This window comes from Scaptodrosophila lebanonensis, unplaced genomic scaffold (genome assembly GCF_003285725.1).
Source record: "Scaptodrosophila lebanonensis strain 11010-0011.00,11010-0021.00 unplaced genomic scaffold, SlebRS2 tig00000184-arrow-arrow-pilon, whole genome shotgun sequence".
In the NCBI taxonomy this organism is placed as follows: Eukaryota; Metazoa; Arthropoda; class Insecta; order Diptera; family Drosophilidae; genus Scaptodrosophila; species Scaptodrosophila lebanonensis.
In genome coordinates, this window is record NW_022060606.1 from 573,459 (window position 1) to 597,167 (window position 23,709).

At 39.6% G+C, this 23,709-nt stretch overlaps 1 protein-coding gene across 1 annotated transcript in view; it reads right to left on the bottom strand.

Annotated features, from left to right (window-relative positions):
- Positions 1–320: 320 nt before the first annotated feature.
- The window catches only part of LOC115629974, a 121,996-nt gene continuing 98,607 nt past the window's right edge, over positions 321–23,709 (bottom strand). The window contains exons 4-6 of the mRNA XM_030526595.1: positions 766–891; positions 578–682; positions 321–442 (exon numbers count right to left, since the gene is read on the bottom strand). Coding sequence (XP_030382455.1) covers positions 321–442; positions 578–682; positions 766–891 — 353 coding nt within the window. The remainder of the gene's footprint in view (positions 443–577; positions 683–765; positions 892–23,709) is intronic.

Below are 23,709 nucleotides of genomic sequence, written 5' to 3' on the forward strand. Positions count from 1 at the left end.
TATTACTCTCCATTTGCGGGCTTGTCGATAATTTGATATCATTGTCTCTTATAGAATGACAATCATTTTCGTGCTTGTTCTCATCTAGAGAAGCTTTTGAAAAAAGTCCACTTAAAAATTAGGGCTAAAAGAATGAATAGTGGAATAAGTACTTACAACTAACTTTTCTGATATCATTTTCCAGTTGGGTATCTCTTTTCGGTAAGTCGATTTTGTTCTCAATCGTATTCCTTCTTATTTCTTCGGAATCTCCTACAGTCGTTACTGTAGAATTAAATTATTACAATTTTTAAAATCATACTGAACATCTAGTATGCTTGTTAACAAATATTTGACTTACGATTGATATAATCGGATGTAATGTTGACACTTTCCATTTCAATACCTTTTGGTTGATGAACTTCTTTGCTTTGCGTTATAGTCCCGTCTGCAATTTTTGTTTCTTCGGTGACGGATTGAATGCACAACAAGTAAAAAATTCCATTAATTAAGAGCCATGAACTTATGTGCAATTTCAATAGGACTTAGAATATCGTTATCAACTTTTATTGTTGTTGTTTGCAAAATAAAAATTTACCTTCAATTTCATGGTATGACCCTTGATCACACTCTATTAGCGAGGTGCCCGATAGTTTAACATCATAATGATAATCATTGTCGAACTTGTTTTCATCTATAGAAGCTTTCGAGCAAAAATTAAAGTTAAAAGTAAATAGAAACCAAATGAAATATATTGTCTCAAAGAATGAATTGTGCAATACTTACAAGTGATTTCTCTGATGTTATTTTTCAGTTCGGTACTTGGATTCGGTAGTTCGATTTGGTTGTTATTCGTATTTCTTATTATTTCAACGGGATCTTCTTCTGTCATTCCTTTATCAGTAGTAGTATCTTTTGTAAACAAACAAATATTTAAACTGATTAATGCCTGATGCCAGACAGAAGGAAAGTATGTATTCTTAATCATAAACATATCTATCCCTACATCCTTCTGTATGTGAGGATGAGTTTGGATTTCGGAAACGGTACTACAGTATTTCGTCCATAAGCTACATAAACAAAACTTTTCACACGCAAATATCCACTTTTGTTTGCAGCATCAAGTAATTTCTTTTTCTTTTTTTTTATTCTGTCGAAAGTCTGTCTGAGTACAGCGTTTTTCTTTGTCGTGCTTGCTCGACTGTTACGTTCTCTCTCTTGTTATTATAATAGTAAACACTTAGAAGACTTTAAAATATTAGTTGCTTTCAGAATTACATGATCTCTATATATATACTACAGTTTGTCCTGACTGACTGACTGATTGGCAATCAACGCATAGCCCAAACGGTAAGAACTAGGTAGCTGAAACTTGGATTGTGTTGGTGAGCACTAAGAAGGGATTTTGGTAAATTCGAGCTTCAAGTGGGGGAAAACGCGCTCCAAAGTTTGTTTGAAAAATCCGCATTTTTCCATCAATCAACTTCAAATTTACGGCATAGTCGGTTTTTCGAAATTTTTGGGTGAGCTGGAATTATTGGGCTTTTTTTTTAAATATTTATTCACTTTTTCAAATGAAAAGTTTGTGTTATAAATTTTGTCCGATCGATTAAAATTGGGGGAATGTAATCTACGTAACTAAATCTGCAACTTTGCATTCAAGGATTTTCAAAATGTACAAATACTGGTTTCGCTTTACAAATGCAGGCAGAATAAGGGAGAACGCTACAGTCGAGCAAGCCCGACAGTGAATTACCCTGTACCCAGACAATTTTCCGTCACTGAGTGATATGCGCCCATACCAGAAGCAAAAAGAGGAATAAGAAGAGCAAACTTGTTGTTGCAGTTTGGTGGCAGGTGGGGGGGGGGGGGGGGGGGGGTGAGGGTTGTATTGGAGAGAATTTGTTTCACTAATAACTTTTCTTAGAATCGACCAAATTGGATATATTGGAAATTTTAAACTAAAGAAGGTAAATGTACATAGATTGCGTGTGCAAAGTTTGGTTTATGTAGCTTTTGAAATGTGGACAGTTTTGACAAAATTCTGTAGCGGGGGAAATTCCGAAAAATAAAATAAACGGACCTAGGAGAATCTCGATACCAACTTTGGTTATTCCAGCTTTTATAGTTTCTGAGATCCTTGCGTTCATCTAGACAGACAGACGGACAGACGGACGGATATGCCTAGATCGATTTATCTCGTCATGCTCATCAAGAATTTATATACTTTATGGGGTCGGAGATGCATCTTTCTCCCTGTTACATACTTCTCACAAACCTAATATAACCTTTCTGCCCTACGGGTACAGGGTATAACAAACAACATAATATGCATATCACACAGTTGGGGACAACTTAGTACATATACACGCACATATACAAGCAGCTGTTCGTGTAGTTGCGTGCAAACGATTGAAATAGCTAAAGCAAATTGTGAGACACTAATGTGTGAATGTATGTACTAGTTCACACATCCGGCTAGTCATAAGTCAGTGACCGCCCGATCATGTAGAATGAGATCGATTTTGGACATGATCATCAATCTGAGCGTATGGCTCGTGCACTCGCACGTAGTCGCGCGTTAGCAACAACAGGGACTGACCCTGTGGTGGCCCCTCGGAAACAAGTGTTTGTATCGAGGTTATCCACTGATACGACTTGCGAATCCTTTAAAACTACTGCTAGCGTTTCAATTTCTAAATTTAATTTTTCCGAGTCTCGCGAAATAGCGTCGTTCAAAATTAGCGTCTCCGTTGAACTGTTTCCAATCATTTGTGACCCTAAATTTTTGCCTCCTAATATGATTATTCATGAGTTCAAACCAAGAAAAAGAACTCAACCAGCTCGTTTCATTGCCTTTTGCCCCTCTTCGCAACCCACCACTAAGAATGCCTCAAAAAACTAGACCATGTTCACGTTCCGCTCTCTCTACATTACCAAAATGTTAAAGGTCTTTTATGTAAGCTTAAAAACTTATTTGAAGACAGTATATCGTTCGAATATGACATTATTTCATTTTCGGATTCAGGGTTAAATGACTCTGTTTATGGCTATGAAATTCTGTCAAATATCTTTACCATTTATATGTAGACGTTCCCGCACAAATCGTCGTGGTGGTGGTGTACTGATCGCAGTCAAATCCACCCTTCGATCTGAAGTAGTGTATGTAAATATGACTGCTAAAGTAGTAAAGTAATTGTTCCTTCACATGCTGTATTTATCACATGTTCTTATATTCCTCTTTCTGTTGATTTTCAAGTTTATATGCACCATATACATTGTAACAGCGAAGTCTCTTGATTCTCTCTTTGAATTGTCTTTGGTTCAAAATAATTCAATTTTTAATAACCTAAATAGACTGCTTGACCTCATTTTTGTAAACGGGGACAAAGATGCTGTAATCTCTTGATTTTCGCCTCTATATATTCCCGAAGATCTGTATCACCCTTCTATTGAAATTTCGATTTCTCTTTACGAAACTAAAGCCTCTCCTTCATTGGCTCAGGTACACGCCGCTGATTTTGGAAAGACGGTTTTAATAAGCTCAACAGACTTATTTCAGAAACTGATTGGTCATTTCTATAGCATCCGTTGACATTGAAATCCCGTCTACTTTTTTCTATGAGACCATTCTCTCCCTTTTCGATGTCTACATTCCCAACAGCGTTATACAATCTTCCTCAATTAAGCTTCCTTGGCTTAATCGGCAATTTTCAAATTTAAAGAATAGGAAATCTAGGTATTAGAAGAAATTCAAGCAAACTGGATCTTGTTTGGACTTTTCAAAATACTCTCTAGCCAAATTGTACTTTCTTCTTCTCAATTCTTAGTATTACACTGAGTGTCTTGAGCGCTGTGAAGCTCAATTTGTTCAAGACCCTAAGCAGTTTTACAAATTTGTGAACTTCAAAAGTAAATCGTCACCTTTGCCTTCTTTATTTTTTCTTCATAATGGAAATGCAAGCAATGATTCGGCTATTGTTGACTTATTCGCTAAGTTTTTTTAGTCAACTTATTCATCTTTTAGTTTCAATGGTGATTCATACCCTTATCTAATTCCTTATTCTAATCATATTTTTTCACCCATAATTAGCAGTTCCTGCATTCTGTGAGGTATTAAGGCAGTCAAATCTTCATAATCTCTTGGGCCAGACAACATTCCCAGTTGTGTGCTCAAAGAGTTTTCTACCTCCCTATGCCAACCATTGCTTAAGCTTTTTTTCCAACTATTTATTTATTCCACTCCACAAAAAAGGATGCAAGGCAGACATTTGAAACTATCGAGGTATCGCTAAGTTGTCCGCCATTCCTAAATTATTTGAAAAAACAAGTAAAAAACCTAAAGTCGGGTGTCCCCCGAATAGACGCGCATAGACATTCATACACTCACATAGATGAAATTGCTCTGTAAATGTGCAATTATACACCCTTTACGTGAGTTCGAATACCGAGAGAGGTAAAATCGATCCAATTTTTTTCTTCTAATTTTCTTAATTTTTTTAATTTCTATAATTATTGTAAACATATGTACAGAGTACTTCAAAGTCGGGACACCCGACTTTAGCTTTTTTACTTGTTATATATAGCGCTTATCGTCAGCTCAAAAATAACCCTATCAATTCGACAATTGTTTTAGTGGCTATTAAACTTTCTTCGTGCTGTAAAAGTGACTAAATTACTAAAATAAAATTTATTTGCAGTGACATTTGTGCTACATTTTGTTGTTGTATACTATTGATGCAACTACATTTGCTCTCTTTCTACAATAACAACAACGCGAAGTTGTGCTCTTCATTATTTCTCTGCCAAGATTTTGTTCAAAAAATTCCGTTACTAACTGTGAAGTGTTGATACTCTAAACGGGTATTAAAATAAACTGTTTCCTTAATTTACGAAATAAAAACTTATTTTTAAAACAACTTAAAAAAATTTATCTACGATCTCCGCATATTTGTGTGGTTGTGCTACATCGGAGAGCGATTTAAATTTTTCACCCTTGAAGCCTACTTTTAGGCCAAAAATATAATATATAAAAAAATTAACTTAAACATTTTTAAAAGGAATATAAAACTTACACAAAACGCAGCCAACGACTGGCATCATGTCTCTATCTTGATCCGCAAGCAAATGTGAATTAGGTGGTAAGATTGTCGGCGACTCTTACCTAATATGTTGGTTGTGTAACAACTTCGCACATATCAAATGCGCTGGTTTTAGCTACAATGGGCGCCTGGATGACATGATTTCCAAAGGACTTGGTTTAACGTGGTTGCGTTGCTTGTCGAGAAATAGAAACTAAAATGTGCACCTTCATGAGGCAAACACGTACTGGGTTCATTGAAGTTCGGAAACAATTTTCGGCCCTAAATGAGAAATTCCTAACTCTTGAGTCGCAATTTCTCGGTCTCAAGCTCCTTAGTGAGTCACCTATGAGGAAAATCGCTAATCGGAAACTCTTGCAGTCCAATCGATTAATTCTCCTGCAACTGGAAGAATACCCTCAACTTTTACAACACCCACTGGCAACATTTCCTCGTCTGAAGCGGTGGTTGAGATTGATATGGAGGATACCACGCCAATGTCTGAATCTACCACTCAAAATTCTACACATGCTTTCCCTGCTGGTTCAGCTGCCACTGCGAGTGTACCAGCCTTCAACATTACCTCTGGGGGCGGCGCTGCGCTTCCCCCTGGTCAATGCTGTTTCTATTGGGTTATCCAATCTCTGCAATCCGTCTACATCTGCCGTTTCTGCAACTGCTTCTTGGCCTACATCCAACACTTCAGCGCCTCCCTTGAAAGACATAAGGGGGGTGGCACCACCATCTGGATCTTCTGGAGTACCTCTGAGAGAAATAACGCCACGAAAATCACTCTTTGTCTCTCGTTTAATGCTTAAAGCCACTACCGTAGATTTCAGAAATCATCTATGTGAAAAACTTCATGTCCCAATAGGTGAAATCTTTGCATTGAAATTTAATTTTAAATATAAGCGTAGCATTTACTCGTTTAAAATCTTGTTACCAGACTCTCTACTATCAAAAGCACTTGATCCTTCAATTTGGCCGGAGTACACTGTCATGCATGAGTACAAACGCAAGGATTTAACTTCCAACTCTAGCCCAAAAAACTAACTTGCCTCTCTATACACTACCGAAGTCTTTTGGGAAAACTAAGTACATTTTTAATGAATAGTGCCTCTTTCGAATCTGACTTCATTGCTTTAATCTTTGATCAACCATTTCTCGTTAATTTAAAATTTAAAATTTATTACATGTAGAAGGGACCGTCCTACTCTCCTTGCCTACTGGTGGAGTTCTGATCGCTGTTCTCAACTCCTATAATTCAGAACTGTTTCCATTTTACAATATTCTTGATATCGAATTTATAGCTACAAAAATTACAGTCGGGAAAATTTACGTTTATGTAACTTGCTCATACATCCCCCCTAAGTCTGATTTATCTGTTTATTTGAACAACCTCTCTGCATACATTTCGTTTCTTCAGCTTTAGATAACGGTGATCAACTGATAGTTCTTGGGGATTGCAATTTGCCTCACATCACATGGGAGTCCTCTACTGATTCTGATCTTTTGCTTCCTCATAACCAACACGAATTTATAGACGTTTACAGGATCTCGCCATTATCTGTACCCGAAGATCAATATCATCCTACCTTATCCTTCGACGTAGAAATTTTTTCCGATCGTGAACTTCTACATTCTCCGAGACGAATAAAATGTTTCCGCAAAACTAATTTCGAGGGATTAAACCAACATTTGGGTTGTATTGATTGGTCGTTTCTGCAAACTACTACAAATATATAATAATGTACTCTGTCATGGATTTATTCGTACCCTAAGTAACTACTTCTATTTCGTCCAAGCCTCCCTGGTTCTCGAGACTTTTATCCTACCTCAAAAATAAGAAAGCGAGGCTTTATAATAAAAATATCTTAAAATTGGTACTCCTGTTGACTTTGTCAACTTCTCATCTGTTCGCTCTGATTTCCTCAACGAAAACAACCAATGCTATGCTGACTACATTACTCAATGTAATGATGTATGCCGACGACGTAAAAATTTTTATGCCGTACTCTGACCTATCATCACAAGCTGACCTAAATGACTTGCATTTGTGGTGTTCTAATAACCTTCTGTCGCTTAACCTTACCAAATGTAACTCTATGACCTTCCACCGCTCTGCTGCCCATTTTGTTTCCTATACTCTTGGGAATTCTAATTTAAATCGAATAACCACAGTTAATGATCTTGGCGTACTTTTTGATAATAAATTAAGTTTCAACAGCAATATTTCAGTTATTGTCACGAAAGAAAGAGGCCTTCTTGCTTTTATAAAACGTTGGTCGAAAGAGTTTGATGATCCGTACGCTACGAAATAATTGTACATATCCTTAGTTCGCCCTATCTTGGAATATTGCTCTGGTGTATGGAGCCCACAATACAATGAACAACAAATGTTGATTGAATCTGTCCAAAAAAAATTCGAACTGTTTGCTCTTCGGAGTCTAAACTGGGACCCGCAAAGCTGCTTGCCTCCTTATAGATCCAGATTAAAACAAGACAGAACGTTACAGTCGAGCAAGCCCGACAGTAAAATAGCTGGTACTCTCCACAAAAAAGAAAAATTTTAAAAGAATTTTTTTTTTTTAAATTAAATAATTTAAAACAAGTAAAAAAGCTAAAGTCGGGTGTCCCGACTTTGAAATACTCTGTACATATGTTTAGAATAATTATAGAAATTAAAAAAGTAAGAGAATTAAAAAAAAAAATTTGATCGATCTTACCTCTTTTGGTATTCGAACTCACGTAAAGGGTGTATAATTGCATATATACAAAGCAATTGCGTCTATGTGAGAGTATGTATGTTTATGGGCGTCTATTCGCGTCTGTGTAAGCATGTTTGCAGTCAACAAAAGCAACAGCATCAACAACAGCCGCGGGCAGCGCTTGAGCAGCGCTGCAGCAGCAAATATATTTATATAACTTCTTGTTAAATCGGTCTATCATAGTGAAACTTGCCACACGGACACATAATAACCAACTGGGGGTATTTCCAAAATTTTAGTTCGAAGTTCCAAGAATTACGGGAGTTAGAGAAAATCGCGATTTGCATGGGAGAGGGAGGGAAATTCCAATATATACATTTTCTGCGTATTCACATAAGGCATCTGGGACTAAAATTTGGTGTCCGTAGGTCTTATAGTCTCTTAGACATAGGCGATTATACGAATGGAAAATCGGGAAAACCCCCATAGGGGGGAAGTGGGCGGAAAATCAAAAAAATAAAACAAACTTGCACAGCGTACACATATAACGCATCTTTGTGCAAAATTTGGTGTCTCTAGCTCTTATAGTCTCTGAGATCCAGGTGTTCATACGGACAGACGGACAGACAAGCAGACAGACAGGGCTAGATCGATTCGTCTCGTCATGCTGATCAAGAATATATATACTTTGTGGGGTCTGCCACGCCTCCTTCTGCCTGTTACATTTTCAGCTCCCGCAAACCTAATATACTTGTACAAGTGCTCTTGTACATTTTATGTACAGAGTATAAAAATTGAATTAATTAAATTTAATTAGAAAACATGTTTATGTTCAGTTTTAACAGCATACATTTACATCACGTGCCCATGCGTGTATATATGCAGCATAAAGTTGAACCAAAGCAGCAACAACAACAACAGCCGCGGGCAACGCTGCCGGCAGAGCTACAGGCAGCGCATGAGCAGCGATTTATTTATGGCTATAACTTTATTCATAATTGACCTATCATGATGACACTTGGCATACGGACATATAACCACGAACTGGATGTACTTATATGCCAAATATGAGTTCAAAATTCCAAGAATTACCGGAGTTAGGAAAAACACGAATTGCGGGGGAGTGGGCGGGTGTATCAGAAAAAAAAACACAAACTCGATCTGCCTAGGGCTTAGGGGAACCTCTATGTCAAGTTTGGTTATCCAAGCTATTGTACTTGCTGAGATCGTTGCGCTCATACAGACAGACGGACGGACGGACGGACGGACATGGCTAAATCGACTCGGCTTGTCACCCTGATCAAGAATATATATACTTTGTGGGGTCTGCCACGCCTCCTTCTGTATGTTACATACATTCGCACAAAACTAGTATAGCCTTTCACCCTTTGGGTACAGGCTATAATAATAGACCTACATTGATTACATCACCGTAGAGTTTGTTCAGGAGTAAACCTTCTTCACAAACTTCTTTCTGGTGATATAGATTCCCCTTTCCTTCTTAGCCTTGTAGACTTGGCACTTCCCTTAAGATTTACTCGTGCATTTCGTACCCTTCGATTGCGTATTTGTAGATTTAAATTCGCATCACATGAACCCTTTCGTGTGTTGTGTTCTAATTACAATCTTATTTCACACAACATATCCTTCGAACACTCAATTAAGACTATTACATCATTAATATACATGCAACTTGATTCTGATAATCTCGAATCATATTTAATTTCTTATTATTAATTTTTTATATTTATATTGTTCTTTTTCTGGCAAAGTTAGCAGTTCTTTTGTTAACTATAATTAAATAAATAAATAAATAAACGACCTTCCTTCTATCCTGTCACATTCTCACACACTGATGTGTGCTGATGATTCGAAACTCATTTTTTCATATACGCGATTCCTTCTCCGCAGAATGATCTGAACTGCATGCAGAAATTGTGCTTGGTTAACCAATTGCACCTTAACTGCTCTAAATGTTAATTTATGTCCTTTTATCGGTCCAGACCTCATCTTGTAACCCATACGATTGATAATGAATTATTGCATTTCTACTGTCGAAGAACTTGGAGTTCTGTTTAATTCAAAATTGAACTTCAATCCTCACATTGCTTGTATCATAAACAAGACTAAGGGCGTTCTTGGATTTGTTAAACGTTGGTTCATTAATTTCATGATCCCTATACCACTAAACTACTTTACAGTTAACTGGTACGGCCTATTCGAGAATACTGCTCATGCGTTTGGTGTCCACAGTACAAAACGAATCAGGATCGAATTGAGTCTGTTCAGAAACAATTCCTCCTTTTTGCTCTTCGCGGCTTAAACTGCGATCCCAACCTTCGTTTGCCGCCTTACTCGAGCAGACTTCTGCTTATTAATCTTCCCTCATTGGTTAATGGGAGAACTGTCCTTGGAGCTGTATTTCTTCACAAACTGATTGCCGGTAGTGTTGATTCTTTTTTTCCTTTTAGGTCGTCTTAATTTCTTAGTTCCTTCCAAAACGAGAAGAAATTATGTTTCCATTTTCCTTAGTAGGTTTATGTACAACTGATTATGCATCGCACAATCCTTTTCGGGTTTTATGCTCATCTTACAATGAGTATTTTCACCTGCTCTCAACTGAACCGTCTCTTCCCATAATTAAAGCGTCTGTGAGACGGGGCATAGCTTGCCAGAGATTCAAATTTTTTTTTCTTCTCACTTTTTTCTTTTTAAAATTAGATTTTAAGTAATTCAAGGCTTCTTCTCCCTGTTAAGTTTTTATAGCCTGTACCCAAAGCGTAAAAGGCTATACTAGTTTTGTGCGCATGTATGTAACACACAGAAGGAGGCGTGGCAGACCCCACAAAGTATATATATTCTTGATCAGGGTGACAATCCAGGGTGGTATCCAGATTCCCATAAGCCCTAGACAGGTCAAGTTTATTTTTTTATTCTGATACACCCCTTCCACTCCCCCGCAATTCATGTTTTTTTTCCATAACTCTCGTAGTTCTTGGAATTTTGAACTAAATTTGGTAACTACATCCCGTTAGTGATTATGTGTCCGTAAGTTAAGTTATATCATGATAGGTCAATTCTGAAGAAAGTTATAGTTGTAGCTATAAATAAAATCGCTGCCCATGCTCTGCTTGTAGCGCAGCCCGCAACTGTTGTAGTTATTGCTGCTTGGGTTCAACATTGTGCTGCATACATACACGCATATAAGCACGCCGATACATGATTCTGATGTAAATGTATGCTGTTGAAACTGTACATGAACATGTATTAAGGTACAGGGTATTTAAGAGTTGAGCTTGCTCGACTTTAGCATTCTTTTCTTGTTCTTTTTATACCGGTAGATCTATTGACGCTTCTGACCACATTTGGCTGTGAGACGGGGCACAGCTAGCCGAAGGGCAAATAATATTCCCCCACCAGATATTATTGTAATTTGATTAGATTTATACTTCTTAGGCTTTTCTAGCTTATAAGATGCTTTTTATAATTATATGTAGCCTGTACCCAAAGGCTATAATAGTTTTGTGCGAATGTATGTAACACACAGAAGGAGGCGTGGCAGACCACACAAAGTATATATATTATTGGTCAGGATGACAAGCCGAGTCGATATAGCCATGTCCGTCTGTCCGACTGTCTGTATGAGCCCAAAGACCTCAGGAAGTACAAGAGCTAGAATAACCAAACTTGGTATCCAGGTTCCCATGAGCCCTAGGCAGGTCAAGTTTATTCTTTTATTCTGATACACCCCGCCCCCCAACTCCCCGCAATAATAGTGCGGTTCCTTTAGATTTGGGGTGTGTACGCGCGACATTTGGCCAAGAACTTCATATTCTTGCACGAAGGATATGAACTGTGAGCGAATATCGGGTAGATGCGACAGGCGTCTTTCAATGGCAAAAAATCTATTCCGAGCTGTTTCGACAGAGCTTTCAAGGCAATTTGGAATCTCCTTAAATGACGACTACGCGGCCGATAGCATCATTATGTGTGGTGGCTAAAATATGATCTTCGCAGCGACGATGATTTGGGTGAAGTTTCTTAATCGGGCGTTCGATGGACTCAATTTTCTGTAAGTGTTGCAAGTGTTTATCAGTCGAGCCCTTAACTGTGGCCAAGCATAATGGTAGGTTCTGGCTACGGTGATGCTGATATTTTCCGGAGATGACCTAACCAAACAGTGCTTTCTGCAGAGTGGTTGGTTTGGTCCGATACGAATTTGACCAACAGCAAGCGCTTCAAAGAATGCTTCAGTTCCCAGCAGCAACCGATTCGTCGGGACTTAAAAAAGAATCGTCTGCCAACGGTGCTCTAGCAGACAAATTCCAATTTGAGATGTCGATAACGGTGTCGGGCTGGTACGCAATGTGCGACGTAATTCCGAACTGTAGCGTCAACTGATAATTCGATATTCGTGAGTTTATTGATGTTATTATACGAGGCTTCAGATTAGTTAGGGAATCACCGATACTACGGACCCAATGTGGTGCCTTTCTCGATGCAAGCGAAATTTTTGGGCGAAGTGTCATGAAGTTAACCTGAGAACATGAATCTAGCAGCGCTCTAACAACCTTGTATTCTCCTGGTTAATCTTTGACCAACACTATAGCAGTTGACAAGAGAATCTGATCACCAGGAGCTATTTCCATGTCGAAACGTGGGTTGCTATTCATGGCCTTGAACTGAGCAAAGTTATTAATTTAGGGGGCAAGATGCATTAGTGATAGCAAATGTTCAGCTATTACACGAGCTAGTACACGACTTGTGGATTTGTTATTGTCAAACTTGCGATGAAGTGAGATTCGTGATTACTGTAGAAACTGACAATGGCGTTCTAAAATCTATGTGCATGTAGACCAGCAGGGCAGTGTCTTGTAGTCCAGCGATTCATTCAATTTGCTTCGAGTTTGCTGATCACATTTGTCAATGACGATATATATGAGCATGGCATGGACAATATTAGTTGAATTGCCTATGGACTCCAACGAACTAAATATTGCGGATGCCTTACCCACTAGGCTACGAAGTTGTTGACTGTTTGCCCTTTCAACTGGCTGTAGAGCAAATAATGCGGCAATTCCTTTTAAAAATATCGGAGTGGTATTATCAAATCGTTCCTTAAGCCTTACTAGTACCTTACGATAATTTGCACTCGTAACTTGAAATGCCTTTATTGTTTCTAATGCCAACCCCTTAAGACAGGTCAGCAAGTAAATGAACTTTTCTATATTAGATAGCCCAGACTCACGTGCAATTATTTGTTCAAACGAATTAATGAAATTGCTGTAATTGGCGTAATTCCCATAGAATGTCGGTAGCGATAGCTTTGGCAGTGACGATGACTTAATGGTAGCTGCCGGCGGTTTTGATTCCGAAGGCACTACAGTGGTATTTAATTCTCCTCCGAGTTGTTCCTTAATTTCCACGTATGTTTCTTCCATATCTGCGCGACCATTATCGGTAGGGTCCAAGTTTTCAATAGCAGTTTGCAGAGCTAAAGCCATTTTAAAATATGACTCCAAAATGCCCAAACAACATTGAAATTCATCATTGGATAACTTAAGCTTAGACTCATCTTGTATTTCAACCGAAGACCTTATGCGAGATATATTACGTTTAATATTACTTTCCTTGGCCTTAAGTTCTTCAATCGACAAATTGCTGTGCAATGTAAATTGAAAAAAACCCGAACTAAATTATTTTTAATGCACCAGCCAAAGACACCAACGCAGCTGATAGTGACGAATTCAATTTGCGACGAATTGACGTTTTTTACAGCGATTATTCGTTACGAGACAACAATGTGAACGATGTAAATTCCAGATGAAGACAGAAGCAAGGCGAACGAGAGCGAAGTAGTTTCGTACTGCCAACAACAAGCAATGCAGTAACCAAATACGGTCTAAATGACGATGAGCAAAGGCAGCAGCGAAGTGAACAAAAATGAAGTAACGGTGCACTTCCAACAACGAGCAATGCCGTCTTTCAGAAATATAGTAATGTGTATGCCTGCGGACGAAAGCAGCAGCAAGGCCAATTAAGGCGAAGTAGTGGCGTACTTCCAACAACTCGCAGTACAGTCAGCAAAAACGATCCAAATGGCGGCGGGCGAAGTCGACAGTAAGGCGAATAGGAAAGAAGTAAAGAAAGAGTACTTCCGACAACGATAATTGATGTATGTATATGGTGGCAATTAGATCTGTGTGTGTGTGCAGCAACTGCAGCGAGATCGAACTGACGAAAAATATATATATGTATATTACAAAATTTCAATTTTTTCACAGTAAAATTCACACACAAGCCCCACGTTGGGAGCCAAAATGTCAATGTATGTCGAGGAGCGTTTTCCTTGCCAACATGAAACTTCAGGTCTGGGCGGTGTGCGAATGCAAATGCTTGTACGCGGTAGACAGTGGTTCTTCTTCAAGAGTTGATTACAAACTGTTTATTGGTATTTTCGTACTGATGCATTAGAGTTTAAATTATAGTGTGGTGAATTCAAATGTAAGAATGTAAGAAATATAAAATAACAAAGAGAGAAGTGATATTTGCAACTGCGAGGGTAATTCCAATACATATTCACTAGTAGCTAGTATAAGAGGGCTTAGAAAGTATAACATTTTTTAACTGCGAGTGTGGTTAGTTTGACTCAACATCAGCAAAATGAGATGTTTGAAAAATGTAATTTTCTTTTTGAGCCAAGGGGGCATCTCTATTGCTTGGTTGTTTTGTATGCTGTATGTGAATGCTGGTGTTTTAAGTATAAATTTAGTAATTTGCTAATTTAATAATATTTACATAGGATATGCAAAAAATGTTTGATGCAGATTGTTCAGATAAACTATAAGGTTTATATTCCAATGATTATTTTTATTTGGAAAAATGTCTTTGCTAGTCTTTTTAATCAAAACTCCAAGCAAAGGAAACAAGATTTTAAGCATCCCAACGATTTCTGTGGCACCGAGATTTGGTTTTGAGGCGAAACTTGGGCGGAAGAAATTTCTGTGGAACCCCTGTATATGACCTAGGGACACCAAATTTTATTACAAGCACAACTTGCAACAAGAATATATATACTTTGTAGGGTCTGCCACGTCTCCTTCTGCCTGTTTTATTTTTCAGAAAGTACCATATATTTTAGTTTTTCCCAAAATATTAATTTATTTTATGCAAATGTGGCTAACATTAACATTGTTAGTTTGTAGATATGCGTTTTCCACTAAAATCCCTTGCTTTTTTAAAACAACAAAATACATTCAGGTATGCATAACGCAACGTTTTAAGATAAACTTTCTGCAAAACACTCAGAGCATTTCCTAATTATACTCTGTACATGAAATGTACAAGAGCACTTGTACAAGTATATTAGGTTTGCGGGAGCTGAAAATGTAACAGACAGAAGGAGGCGTGGCAGACCCCACAAAGTATATATATTCTTGATCAGCATGAAGAGGCGAGTCGATCTAGCCCTGCCTGTCTGTCTGTCCGTCCTTCTGTATGAGCGCAAGGATCTCAGAAAGTACAAGAGCTAGAACAACCAATCTCAGATTCTCCTAAGACCGAGAACATTTGAGTTTAAGTTTTTTTTTCGATACACCCCCTCACTCCCCCGCAATTCGTGTTTTTTTTTATAACTTCCATAATTCATGGAATTTTGAAATCAGTTTCAGTAGTTACGTCCAGTTAGTGCTTATGTGTCCGTGTGCCAAGTTTCATCATCATTGATTTCAAAATTCCAAGAATTACGGAATTCATAAACAAAAACACGAATTGCGGGGGAGTGGGGGGGTGTATCAGAATAAAAAAATAAACTTGACCTGCCTAGGGCTTATAGGAACCTTGATACCAATTTTGGTTATCCTAGCTCTTGTACTTACTGAGATCGTTGCGCTCATACAGACAGGCGGACAGACGGACGGACGGACGGACGGACAGACGGACATGGCTATATCGACTTGTCTTGTCATCCTGATCAATAATATATATACTTTGTGGGGTCTGCCACGCCTCCTTCTGTGTGTTACATACATGTGCACAAAACTAGTATAGCCTTTCACCCTTTGGGTACAGGCTATAAAAATTGGATTGATTTTACCTCTCTCGGTATTCTAACTCACGTAAAGGGTGTATAATTGCACTTATACAAAGCAATTGCGTCTATGTGAGTGTATGAATGTCCATGCGCGTCTATTTGTGTCTGTGTGAGCATGTTTGCAGTCAACATCAGCATCAACAACAGCCGCGGGCAGCGCTTGGGCAGCAAATATATCTAAGGCTATAGCTTCCTGTTAAATCTTTAGCACTAGCTGGGGTTATTTGCAATCGCGATTTGTGGTGGAGAGGGGGGAGAGAGGGAAATTCCAAAAGTTTGGCTTATTAACAATTGGAAATATGGACAGAAATATTGAGGGTATTCCCTTAATATCAAATAAATAAAAAAAACTCGTATTTCGTATTCAATTACTTTGAGTTGTAGCCGTAAGAAGAATATCAAAAGTAAAATGCAACGTCAAAAAGGCATTAGTATTAGTGTGGGCTAAGCTAAAGACAAGTACTAATATACTTTTTGTATTTAACATTACTCTTAGCTCGTTCGACAAGCTTAATTGGTATGTTAAAGCATTTCGATTTGTGGTTTATGCAACAGGTTGGAAAGTACTGGGGAGTGATATGATAACAGATTGGCAAGCGATTCACGCCTTCTAAATTTCTCTTTGGTAAGATAATGTTGAACTTGTCGCAATTACTCGTGCGCACTTTCTGCTGCTTCACCCGGGCGTTGGCTGGTGAGTAGGTGGTTATTCCCGCCTTGAGTCTGTAATTAATTTTTTAATTTGGTTTGTGTTTGTCCGCTTTAGGTGAGAGAACTCCTCCGCTCTGGCGAAGCTCTTGAAATGCTGTTGTGCCTCGGCAGACGTGGTTTTGAGGAATCGCACATGTGCTGTTCTGCCCCCGCCTCCTGGTATTGGCCGTAAACGCACGACACGTTTAACAGGTGGTGCTGTTTGACCAGAACTTCGTCGCCAATTCGGGGTCGCCAAGCTGTATTGGCGCGCTTGGTTATCACTGGCCAGCCCTTGCTTGGCGCATCCGGATCTTTCTCATACAGCGTACGCGGTCGTTTTGGCTGCCATCCGTACAAGATGAACGCTGGTGAGTAGCCTATGGCTTCAGATTGCGCCGTATTAACGGCCAACCGAATTTCTGGCAGCTAGCTGCGCGATGATGGTATTTACTGTTCTGTTACTGCACTCAGTTGCGGCGTGTATGGCGTTGTCAGCTGAGTGATGAGCTACCTCAGCGTGCCAAACTGCGCCAGAATATGTTCCAGTCTCACCGCTGCCGCTGTGTCCCAGTTCTGTCCACTTCCTGAAGTTACCCGCGAGCACCAGCAGATATGCGTTGCACGTTCTGGACCACTGTAATGGTCCTACAAAGTCGGCGCATATGACGTCCAGAACTTCTACTGCTGGCCGGGAGTGCATTTTGCCGGCGATAGGCAAAAGTGGACATTTTTGGTGACATCCTGGCCTGTGATAATGGTCTGCGATGCATGTTTTGCGATCTCCCATGTGACCATGTTCTCTATGGAGTTCAGTCAGCGTAGTGCCAGGTGGTCTGTCACGTCTGTGAAATTGTATCCCTCCAGGAAATGTAATTTCCGAATGTCCCACACAATGGCCAAGCATTCTTTGAAGCTTCCGACTGTCATAGGATGCATACGTGTTCCTGACCATCTATGTTCTGTGTCAGCACTGCGCCCAGCCCGTACTCGCTAGCAGCTGAAGTCGGGACAAGCCAAAATAGGAGCCTCCATCAGTTGTTGCTGGAAGCTGTCGAACGCCTGTAGTTGAGTCTGATCCCATAACCATTTCTTGCCCTTATTTAGTAGTTCGGTGAGTAACCCGACTGTTGACGCAAAGTTGGGCACGAACCGCCGCACTGTGGGCCTTAGTCCGAAACAGCTTGCGGAAATAAAAAATTGCATAAACGCTTTGGGTATTATAAATAAACATGTCTAATAGTAATTTTTCCAGCAATTAAGAAAATCGTACTCTCAAAGAAATTGGAAATATAGTTTAGGAGATATATGCACTTAAAGATGACAATTTTTTTTAGCTTGCAACAATTAATTCAATTTTATGCAAATACTTAATCTTTCAGGTATAATATTAGCTAAATTATGTGACGAAAGCTCTTTCCCAAACTACCTATTTTTAGGGTATTTTTCAACTTTGGTGGACAATTAAAAAAATATCAAAATATCTCCTTTCCCGTATTCTCAAAATATGTTCCCGAGATATTCCTTTACCAAACCATAAAAACTTTCATCCGCCCGGATCCGCCGGTGTGCACCAGAGCAAAAATAGTGCCGCAATTTCGAAAAACAAATCAGCGAAAAAGGCGCTGCCGCGGGTATAAAAAAAATCATGCGTAAAATTAATTTTAGATTACGTATTCTTTGATCCATTAATTAATAAACAAATAGTGAATTCGAATAGGCAAAAGTGGTTTTAGTTGGTATATATTTAGATATGGTATATTCGAAATAGCTAGCTTTTTAGCGACTGCAACAATGGCTTGGAAAATTGTACAGACTATGTTAACGTGCGAGTATTACTTAGCGGGTAATTTGCTTGCTGTCACCACAACGTCAGCGGACCAGCATAAGAAACATTTACAAAGGAAATATAGACCGCAAAGAAAGACTTAAAATGCTCCAACAGTATATACTATATTTCCCAAATTTGTGTGGAGCAATTGGGCTGTGATGGATCTTCTGGTCAGAATATCTATAAGCATTCAATAGCCAAATATTATAATGCTATTGAAAAGATATACCTTGGAATATTGTAATACCGCGACCATTATATGTTGGCTATTCTCGGTCGATACTTTTCAAATACGCAAATAAATCTTAAGACTTACTCAAATCTACTGTAAGTGATAAATCTCAAATTACAGATATAAGTCCAATGTTGATTAAAATTAAAGACCTATTATTAAAGAAATACTCGTGTCGTGAAAAGAAGCTTACTTCCACGGTTTACAAAATGTTCACTCATGGTCAAATTTTCATAAAATATCAGTGCCTAATAATTGGATTTATGTTAGAGGAAGTCCACGGAACAAAAAACTAAAAAAATATAGGTGTATGCAAGAATCGGGCAAAACGAGGATTTTTTCAAAATTATTTTATGATTAACATTTATGTAATATTAATAATATTAACATTATTTCTTTAAGCAAATAATGCACCGGCAACAAAATTTTAGCCCATACTGTGCAGCTGAATTTATCTTTCAAACAATATTTGTTTTACTAAAATGACTTTATCCGTTCAGGAGATATGATTTTTGCAACGAAAAAAGTCAGAAGGCCCCACTGTACGCCAGTACCATGAGGCCATGCCGTTATACTGCCGCAGCTGCTTTAAGCTCGTAGGAGGTTTCGACTCACGTATGGCTGCCACTTTTTCTGGATCCATCTGTATACCGTCTTCTGCCACCAGATGCCCCATGTAGCATATGGAACCTGCGAAAAAACTCACACTTATATAGATTTATCCACAGATTTGCCGCTATTCTCTTGAACACCTCCCTTAGGTTGTCTAGATAGGCAAATGCGTGTGGTGCCATATCTGGGCCGATGACGCTATGTAATGCCCGCTGGATGATGGCTGGGGCCGAGGGCAAGCCAAATGACATTACTCGCCATTGGAAAATGCCCCGTGCGGCACCGTGAATACTTGTATACTTGCGACTGGCCTACTCCATGGGAATCTGCCAATATCCTTTTCGAAAGTCGATGTTGCTGATGTACTTTTCCTGTCGTAGCTGCTCGAGAATATGCTGGATTCTCGGAATGGGATATGCGTCTGGCTTCAAGCGCTCATTCAACTGGCGGTAGTCGACGGATATCCGCGACGCCCCAGTCTTCTTGCGTTCCAGCACTATGGGTGCGCTGTACGCGCTATCGGACCTCTCAATGCAGCCCTTCGGCAGCAACTCGTCAACCTCGTGGTTAATCACCGCCTGCATCGCTGCACATTGTGCCCTTCGCCTCTGACGTCTTCTCCGCTGTCGTCGCTCACGCGCATCTCGTAGCTTCTGGCCGCCGATGGTGAGTGTGCCTCATCGGGTGTAGGTGGCGAGTCCAGCTGGCGTTTCCCGCTCTGCGGTGGCAGCAATTGTTCGCCCGTACCGACCGATCGCCGTTGCCATTCGAACTCCCTCTACAACAGCTCGCGCGCCACTCGAACACCTTGAGGAAACCCTCACGGAACTCCAACCGTGCGAGTCCAATGGCTCCTCACTCATCCCTGCCATCTCTTCCAGATTCCGATGGAACTACCAAGGGTCCCCACACCCATCAAAATGGATTCCCCACTGTCTCACCTCTGCGCGCAGACGTTTACCCGCGGACGCCACCGTTGCGGGTGCCACCGCTAGCAGGTGCCATGGCGGTGCTAGTACTACTGCCGTAGATGTCGTAGCAGGGACCAGCGTCGGAACTGTGGTGGGTGCTTCTGTTGTCGTGCCCACCGTTTGCGTGGACGCATTTGCGAGGGGGTAGCTGTGCCCATAGGCCCGGTCTAGGCTGGTCAAAAAATCATATCTCCTGAACGGATTAGTAAAATAAGATTTGTTTGAAAGACAAATTCTGTAGCTTTAAAACAACATTGCGCATTGTGCTATGATTACTAAGAGCTGCACAATAAGTGCTTTAAGTTAGACTTTGTTGCCGGTGCATTATTTGCCGAAAGAAAATACCCAGTTATTAATTTTTTACATCGAAAAAAAATCATTCAATGATCAATTAATTTAATTTTTTTTAATTTGTCAATTTAATATTACATAAATTTTAATCATAAAATAATTTTGCAAGTATCCTGGCTGATGTAGTCCAGCCCCACCGTGAGCTCGTCCTCGCAGCCAGGCAGCGTCAGCAGTGGCACTGCGATGCGACTGTTTCCCAACGTCACCATCGTCAGCGTCTCCTTACTGATTGTTCATTGTGCATATCTACAAGTACACTACGCAAATCACGCATCAAAGCTGCAATCTCTTCCAGCTCCCAAAGGCGATCTAGGTCCCCTCTCCCATCAAAATGGATTCCCCACTGTTTCACCTCCACGCTCAGAAGTTCGCCCGCGGTCGCCGCCATTGCACACCATCGCGGTTCGACTTAACCTCACTTTGTTTTGGGGTCCCTACTCGGGCGCCACTTGTAACATAGCTCTGGCCCGACTACACTCGCCGACCCGAGTCGCTTCAAAATTAAATGTTTGGGCCCCAGAAATAGAATAAAGTTATGTTCTAATGTTGCATTTTTAATGGCGGCTCGCCTTCAGTGGCTGAAATACAATCAAACTTGACATCTATGAGACGATATGCCGTCGCAGCATAAATTTTTTTCTTTTCATAACTAACTTTTCTGATATCATTTCCCAGTTGGGTATCTCTTTTCCGTAAGTCGATTTTGTTGTCTATCGTATTCCTTCTTATTTCTTCGGAATCTGCTAGAGTCGTTATTTTATCAGTAAATTTTTTTATAAATATATGTAGAAATGTAGAGTTGAATTATTATTCTTGTTAACAAATATTTGACTTACGATTGATATAATCGGGTGTAATGTTGTCACTTTTCATTTCAATACCTTTTGGTTGATGAACTTCTTTGCTTTGCGTTATAGTCCCTTCTGCAATTTTTATTTCTTCTTAATTAAGAACCACCTTATGTGCAATTTCAAATGGTCTTAGAATATCGTTATCAACTTTTATTGGTGTTGATATCAGAATAGCACTATCTCTTCTATTTTTTTGTTGTTTGCAAAATATAAATTTACCTTCAATTTCATTGTACGACCCTTGATCACACTCTATTAGCGAGCTGCCCGATAGTTTAACATCATAATGATAATCATTGTCGAACTCGTTTTCATCTATAGAAGCTTAGAAGAAGCAAAAATTAAAGGTAAAAGTAAATATAAATCAAATGAAATATATTGTCTGAAAGAATGTGTTGGGTCAAACTAGCCACACTCGCAGTTAAATAACCTTATAATTACTAAACCCTATTATACTAGCATAATTGTCAATATCTATTGGAAATATTTTCATGTCTCAATCAGTCAATTAACCCTCGCAACTGCAAATATCACTTCCCTCTTTATTATTTGTACGTCCTACATTCTTACACTTAAATTCACCACACTGTAAGTTGAACTCTAAAGCATCAGTACGAAAATACCAATAAACAGTTTGTAATCAACTCTTGAAGAAGAACCACTGTCTATCGCGTACGGGTCGTTTGGTTATGTGTCAATTGCATTGTTATCTATGTTCAAATTAATTCACACACCGCCCAGACCTGAAGTTTCATGTTGGCAAGGAAAACGCTCCTTGACACAACATTTTGGCGCCCAACGTGGGGCTCGTGTGTGAGTTTTGCTGCGGGGAAATTTAAATTTTGTAGTTTACATATAAATACTTTGTGGCCTTCAGCTTCGCATTGACTTGACGCGTTTCTCGCATTTTTTGTCGCTTCGATCTCGCTGCAGTTGCTGTACACACGCACACAACTAATTGCCGGCATATACATACATCACTTATCGTTGTTGGAAGTACACCGCTATTTCGTTCCTATTCGCCTTGCTGTGGACTTCGCTCGCCATCTTTTGGATCGGTCTTGCCGACTGTACTTCGATTTGTTGGAAGTACGGCACGACTTCGCCGTAATTCGCCTCGCTACTGCTTTCATCCAAAGCATACACATTATTTCTCGAAGACAACATTGCTCGCTGTTGGAAGTGCGCCGTTACTTCATTCTTGTCCGCCTTGCTTCTGCCTTCGCTCATCGTCACTTGGACCGTATTTGGTCGCTGCATCACTTATCGTTGTTGGAAGTAGGAAACTACTTCGCTCTCGTTCGCTTTGCTGCTGCCTTTGTTTGACAGCAGACGCATCATTTATTGGAATTTACATCGTTTATTCGTCGGCAACCGAATAATCGCTGTAAAAATCTTCACTTCGTCGCACAATTAATTCGTCACTATCAGCTGCGTTGGTGTCTTTGGCTGCTGCATTAACAATTATTTAATTCGCGTTTGTTCAATTTAATTTGTACAGCAATATGTCGATTGAAGAACTTAAGGCCAAGAGAGGTAATATTAAACGTAATATATCTCGCATAAGGTCTTTGGTTGAAATAAAAGATGAGTGTAAACCTAAGCTGTCCAATGATGAATTGCAATGTCGCTTGGGTATATTAGAGTCATATTTTAAAATGGCTTTAACTGTGCAAACTGATATTGAAAACTTGGACCCTACCGATAATGGTCGCGCAGATATGGAAGACACATACGTGGAGATCAAGCTGTGCATTAAGGAGCAGCTTGGAGGAGAATTAAATACCACTGTGCTGCCCTCGGATTCAGAACCGCCGGTAGCTACCATAAAGTCGTCGTCGCTGCCAAGGCTGTCGCTACCGACATTCGATGGAAATTACGCCAATTACAGCAATTTCATCAATTCGTTTGAACAAATAATTGCACGTGAGTCTGGGCTATCAAATATAGAAAAGTTCAATTACTTGCTGTCCTGTCTAAAGGGGCCGGCATTAGAAACAATAAAGGCATTTCAAGTTACGAGTGCAAATTATCCTAAAGCCCTAGGAAGGCTTAAATAACAGTTTGACAATCCCACTCTCATATTTTTAGAAAGTATTGCCGCATTGTTTGCGATACAGCCAGTTGAAAAGGCAAACAGTCAACAGCTTCGTAGCCTAGTGGATAAGGCATCCGCAATATTTAGTTCGTTGGAGTCCATTGGCAATTCAGCTAATATTGTCCAAGCCATGCTCATATATATTGTCATTGACAAATGTGATCAGCAAACTCGAAGCAAATGGAATGAATCGCTGGACTACAAGACACTGCC